Source organism: Acanthamoeba castellanii, assembly GCF_000313135.1.
Source record: "Acanthamoeba castellanii str. Neff unplaced genomic scaffold scf7180000084770, whole genome shotgun sequence".
Taxonomy (NCBI): domain Eukaryota; phylum Discosea; order Longamoebia; family Acanthamoebidae; genus Acanthamoeba; species Acanthamoeba castellanii.
Window position 1 is genome coordinate 54,503 of NW_004457532.1, and position 5,963 is coordinate 60,465.

At 59.9% G+C, this 5,963-nt stretch overlaps 4 protein-coding genes across 4 annotated transcripts in view; 2 read left to right on the forward strand and 2 right to left on the reverse strand.

The window, feature by feature from the left end:
* The window catches only part of ACA1_262520 (core histone h2a/h2b/h3/h4 superfamily protein), a gene marked incomplete at both ends in the record, with an annotated part of 507 nt that extends 157 nt beyond the window's left edge, over positions 1-350 (reverse strand). Inside the window, 2 exons of the mRNA XM_004341231.1 lie at positions 42-162; positions 205-350. Coding sequence (XP_004341279.1) covers positions 42-162; positions 205-350 — 267 coding nt within the window. The remainder of the gene's footprint in view (positions 1-41; positions 163-204) is intronic.
* A 316-nt stretch (positions 351-666) lies between these two features.
* On the forward strand, positions 667-1,754 carry ACA1_262530 (SH3 domain containing protein; the record flags this gene model as incomplete). Its single annotated transcript, XM_004341232.1, has 2 exons — positions 667-798; positions 939-1,754. The coding sequence occupies 2 exons, from the start codon at positions 667-669 to the stop codon at positions 1,752-1,754; spliced, it is 948 nt and encodes a 315-aa protein (XP_004341280.1).
* Positions 1,755-1,939: 185 nt separating this feature from the next.
* On the reverse strand, positions 1,940-4,384 carry ACA1_262540 (tetratricopeptide repeat domain containing protein; the record flags this gene model as incomplete). Its single annotated transcript, XM_004341233.1, has 4 exons — positions 1,940-2,199; positions 2,330-3,008; positions 3,100-3,852; positions 3,938-4,384. 4 exons carry the CDS (start codon positions 4,382-4,384, stop codon positions 1,940-1,942), a joined length of 2,139 nt encoding a protein of 712 aa, XP_004341281.1.
* Positions 4,385-4,548: 164 nt separating this feature from the next.
* Positions 4,549-5,916, forward strand: ACA1_262550 (tRNA (guanineN1)-methyltransferase; the record flags this gene model as incomplete). Its single annotated transcript, XM_004341234.1, has 5 exons — positions 4,549-5,043; positions 5,163-5,312; positions 5,415-5,561; positions 5,641-5,746; positions 5,840-5,916. Coding segments are annotated over 5 exons (975 nt in total), but the record flags the coding sequence as incomplete, so codon positions are not given.
* Positions 5,917-5,963: the final 47 nt, after the last annotated feature.

The following is a 5,963-nucleotide window of genomic DNA, read 5'->3' on the forward strand; positions in this document are numbered from 1 at the left end:
TCCTCGTCGTTCCTGACGGCGAGCTGGATGTGGCGGGGCACGATCCTCACCCTCTTGTTGTCGCGCGAGGCATTACCGGCCAATTCGAGAATCTCGGCCACGAGGTACTCGAGCACGGCGGCGAGGTAGACGGGGGCGCCGGCACCGACGCGGCTGGCATACCTGCCCTCCTTGAGCTGCCTGTGGATACGACCGACGGGGAACTGAAGGCCAGCCTTGAACGACCTCGAGTGGCCCTCACCGGCGGCATCCTTGCCAGCGGGGGCGGGCTTGGCCTTGGGGGCAGAGCGGGGAGCCTTCTTGGCGCCCTCAGCCTTCTTGGTGGTCTTCGCTCCTTCCTTGGACGACATTTTGATGGATTTGTGTTGAGGGGAGCTGCGAAGTTGTCGAGTGAGTGAGCTGGATGAAGCTTGGAGTGATGAAGTCTTGTCTGCACCCGCCTTGGTTTTTAACGTCAACTACTCACTTTTCCGACCAACCAAAATTCAGAAACACCTAACGGTCGGGGGCTAACTCTGGTTGGATGAAAATGTGTTTTCAGCCAAGCTACCATTGGCTGTTTCGAAAATTCTTATCATTCTCATCATCCAGATGTGGAATGCGGACTATGCACTAATTTGGCTGGTGTCCTTGCACTTGGGGAAGCAAAGCCAAGCGGCAAGCAAAATGGCGGACCAGGAGCATCCACCCACTGATGAGGCTGCGTATGGAGAGGGAGAAGCCGCTCATCATGAGGAGGTCTATGGCGAAGAGGAAGCCGCTGAACATCACGATGAAGAGGGCGCCCAGCATTACTATGTACCCCCCCTCTCTTTCACATCCTTTCCTTAGCACAAGAAGGGCATGCTCAGTTGTGGATTAGTTGAAGGTCTGCGAAGCGAGGCGCTATAGTCCTTCTCATTCTTATACAACCATTTGGGGCTCCTTCTTCAATCCAGCATGACAGATCGGCCGAAAAGGTGAGGGCGATTTTCGACTACGTCGCCGAGAACGACGATCATCTGTCGTTCAAAGTGGGCGATCTGATCAACGTGCTCGAGGAGCGCGACGGTGGGTGGTGGAAGGGCGCACTGGGTGACAAGGAGGGACTGTTCCCGGCCAACTACGTGGAGTACTTGCCCGAGGAGGGATATGAAGAGGAAGAGGAGGAGGCCATCGAAGAAGAGGAGGTCGGCCTGGACGACGGCGCGGCGGGCGACGCAGGTGGCGCCGACGGCGGCGAGGAGGGAGGAGCGGGCGGGGCTGAGGCCGCGGCAGTGCTGTCGCCGGCCGACGAGCGCGAGGAGCGGAGGAGGAGGCGGCAGCTCGACCTGGACGAGCTCGAGGCGCAGATCGAGGAGAACAAGGCGCAGAAGCTGGCGCTCGAGGTGGAGCTCGAGCAGCTGAAGCGAGTGAAGGAGCACGCGCAACAGGAGCTCACCGACATGGGCCTGGTGCGCACCGACATCGAGCTGCTCGTGTACGACCTCGTGAAGATCATGGGCGAGCTCGACGAGGAGTCGGCCACGATGAACGACCTCCAGACCGCGCGGCAGACGCTGCAGGCCGAGCTCAACAACTTCTCGGCCCTCACGTCGTCCGAGATCAAGAAGGGCAGCCCGCTGGAGCCCTTCAAGACCGAGATCCTCTCCAAGCTCGCCCAGCTCACCCTCAAGCTCACTGACGACGACAAGTTCATCGGCATCTACGAGAAGAAGAAGAACACCTTCTTCTTCATCCTCAAGGCCGTCAAGGACGCCCTCCAAAACAAGTGATCCCGCCCGCGGCTGTACATATAACGTCTTCTCGACCCGCGGCACGTGTGCGAATAAATAACTCTCTGTTGCGGAGCGCGGCGAACGACAGTGATGTGCGTATGTGCGTGTGTGTGTGTGGGCGGTGTGGTGAAGTGGTGGCGTGGAGTGTTGGGTGTTGGCTGAACGGAGGGGAGGAAGCTGCCTTAGGGCCGGATGAGGGCGGAGAAGGTGATGACCGGGTTGTAGTTGGGGTCCTTGGCGGCGAGGCTCATGCGCCGCACGTTGTCGGTGGGCACCAGCGAGCGCACGGTGGGACGACTCGCGGCCTTGGTGAAGAGGGCCAGGGCCTCGTCGGTGCGCTTCTGCAGGTAGTACCCCACCGCCAGGTTGTTGAGCACCGAGTCATCGTCCGGCTTCAGTTTCGCCGCCTTCTCCAGGTAAGGCATGGCCTGCGTAACATTGCCTGCACATGATGAGGCGTAGAGCAGAAGACGAACGTCAGCACCGGTGCCCAAGGGGATCGGAGAGATGGAGAGGGTGTGTGTGCGGTGTGCGCGGTGTGTGCGTTAGGGATTGGTGCAGCGGGGGTGTACCAATCGAGAGGTAGAGGCAGCCCAGGTTCGTCTCGGCGTCGCCCTCCATCTGGTCGCCCTTGGGGGTGATGGACATGGCAAAGTGGTAGAAGGTGATGGCCTTGTCGATGTCGCCCAGCTGCCAGAGGATGTAGGCCGTGTCGTGCCACGCGAACTCGTGGTAGAGCTTGGGGTGGTGGTTGACGATGTTGGCGTAGAACTCGAGCGACTTGGTGAGGTTGCCCCGCTTGAGCCAGATCTTGCCCAGCCGCCCTCGGGCCGATGTGTACGAGTCCGACACCGCGGCCGACAGCAGGTACTCCTTCTCAGCCTCGGCCTCGAGGTGACCCATCTCAAGCTCAGCGGCGTAGTTGTAGTGGGCCTTGCCGCTGCCGTAGCACACCTCGGAGGCCGACTTGAAGAGCGAGAGCTGCGAGTTCCAGTCCGGGTTGCGCGCCAGGGTGCGGGCCGAGTAGGCCAAGAGGACGATGAGGCACACGGCGAGGAAGACCTCCTTGGTGATGTAGCCGCGCCGCCAGGCAGTGAACAGAAGCCAGCTGGTGATCAGGCAGATGCCGATCGAGGGGATGTAGAGCACCCGCTCGGCGATGACGGTGCCCGGCTGGAAGAGCACCTGGCTGGCCGGGATAAAGGGCACGATGTACCACGAGAGGGACACCAGCAGGACAGCGTGCCAGCGCTGCGAGCGCAGGGCGAGCACCAGGAAGACGACGAAGCCGACATAGGTGAGGATGGGTGAGGAGGTTGCGCGGGTCGGCGAGGGAGGTGACCATGGGGATGCAGGCCATCGAGTAGTCGCACGACAGCTGGGCCGGCCACAGCTGGATCCACATGTACTGGAAGTGGAGGTAGAAGATGGTGAGCCACTTCTCCTGGCCCTCGGCAAAGGCGATCGGGTTGTGCTGGATCTGCATCTTGAGGTCTGCGAAGCTGCCCACCCACCACTTGCGGTGGACCATGAACGCGACGCCCACCACGGTCGTCGCCAGCGTGCGCCAAACAAGCGGCCGGAACCGGTTGAAGGTGGCCACGAGGCCCTCGCGCTTCACGCCCGCGACGTTGAACTTGGCCGGCAGGAACGAGACGGCCAGCGACCAGCAGTCAAAGTTGTAGAGGAGGTCCCAGGCCCAGCAGTTGGCCAGCACCATGAGGCCCATCTCCTTGGAGAGCACCGAGAGGATGAAGCAGACCACGTAGCCGCAGTACCAGCCCCACGACGTGCCGCGGGGCGAGGCACACCGGACGTAGGCCAGGAATGCCATGAGGTAGAACAGGCCGTAGAGGCCCTCGGCCCGGCCGACGATGGAGTCAATGGCGTCGGTGTGGATCGGGTGGGTGGCGAACAGGAGGGCGGCGAGCGCGCTCATGCCGCGATCCCCGCGGAAGACCTCGAGCCCGGCGAAGTAGAGGAGCAGCGTGCAGACGCTGTGGAGCAGCACGTTGACCAGGTGGTAGCCGAAGGTCTCCTGCCCGTGCAGCATGAAGTTCCACCTCAGAGTAGTCACCGTTACGGGTCGATACGACTGCAGGAACGTAGAGAAAGACCCAAGGATCAGGCTTTGCTGGAGGTCGAACTATGACAGCGGCTGAGGGAGAGGGGCAAGGCACCTTGCAGCTCCATACACCCTCCTCGTTGATGAGGTTGCCCCAGTAGTCGTTCCACCAGAGGTCTATGTAGTCGCGCGTGCCACGCACGTCGGGATTCCTGCCCACGACCTCGCTGTCGTCGAAGACCAACCCGCCGTGAAGGCCGTTGGAGAACACGAGGAAGGCAACGATCGGTGCCACCGCCCACAGCGGAATCGTCAATCGTGCGGTGTCCCAGTTCCACTTGACGGACTGCCACCCCGAGGTCACCTCGCTCCACCAAACGTTCTCCGTTGATTGGCTTTTCGAATCTGAATCGGAAGAGTGCATCTCGCTCAGATTGGAAGATGAAGATGTAGGGGCGATCTTGGCGCTAACATCCTTCTTGACGTCTTCCTCCTGGTTGGGTGGGATTGCTGCGTCTTTGGCCTTCTTGAAGAAACTCGCCCCCTTCCGCACAGTTGCCATCTTGCCTCCCTCCTCTACGCGGTGCCGCCAACAACACCTCACCTCTTGCGCGGAGAGTCACCCTTGCCTTTCTATGACCGCCACCTTAACCTGATAAAATGCTAAAAATTACAAAAAATTATAAATTAGACATCAAATTAGAGATTAAATCGCTGGGCTGAAGGATGGAGGTGGAGGCCGAGAACGTCGCCGGAGCGGAAGTGCAGCTGCCCGAAACGAACGAAGGTACCGCCGCCAACACGAGGAAGCGGAAGGCCACCTCCGAAGCCGACGAATCTCAGGGCGCCCCCTCCGAATCGCCCTCTGCTGAAGATGCCGAGGGCGGAGCAGCAGCAGCGCAAGCAGCCGAGGGAGCCAAGCCCAGTGCCGAGCCGGGTCAACAGGGCGCCACCGATCAGCCACTATCGAAGAAGGCCATGAAGCGATTGAAGAAGGCCGAGGAGATGAAGGTGAAACGTAAATTTCAGCGCGCGCAGCGCAAGGAGCGGCAGAAAAAGGCCAAGGAGGAGGCCAAGGCTCGCGGACCCCGCGTGCTGGCCGAGGGCGAGGACCCACCCATGTCCAAGTGGAAGCAAAAGAAGAAGCTCACGCGCGAGCGCGTCACCCTGCCGCAGCGCGTCGTCATCGACTGCTCCTTCGATTCACAAATGACCGACCGCGTACGCCTTGCTCTCTTCTTTGAATCTTTGTTATTTTTTGTATTGTCTATTTATTGATTAATATTTATGTGGTACAATTATAATTAATAATGACTCGCGGTGGTGATGGCGGCGAGCAGGAGGTGGTCAGTTTGGTGAACCAGCTGGCGCGATGCTACTCGTGCAACAACGGATCGACGCACTGCCTGCAGTTCCATCTGACCTCGTTCGGCGGCAAGACCGAGGAGCGACTCAAGACCGTTCTCTCGGGCTTTGAGAACTGGAGAAATGTACCACACACACCCACACACACACAACCACACACCACACACGATCGTTGGCGCACGGTGACGTTTGTGGCTCACCTTTCGTTGTTGTTGTTTGAAAACAAGATTACGGTGGATCCGAGGGGCTACATGGACGTGTTCAAGAAGGAGGAGCTGGTCTACCTCACGGCCGAGTCGCCAAACGTCATCCAAACGCTGGAGGATGACAAGGTCTACATCATCGGTGGCCTCGTCGACCACAACCGACTCAAGGTATTCATTCACCACCCGCATTCTCGGGAGAGGTCCGAAAGACGTTCGCTGGAGAGCTCAACGTGATACGCGCGCGCAGGGGATCACCTACAAGATAGCACAGGAGCAGGGCATCGCCACGGCTCAACTGCCCATCGGCGAATACCTGCAGATGGCCTCACGCAAGGTGCTCACCGTCAATCACGGTACAGGACCGCCCCGTTTAGCGCCAGCATAAGGAGTGGCGTGAATGGGCTGACTCGGTGGTGGTGATGGTGATGATGGGCCATCGTGCGCAGTGTTCGAGATCCTGCTCAAGTTCAAGCTGAACAACGATTGGGAAAAGACGCTACTCGAAGTGGTGCCCAAGCGGAAGGGTGCCCACAGCAGGGTCGGCGACAATGCCGACGAGGACGAGGACGA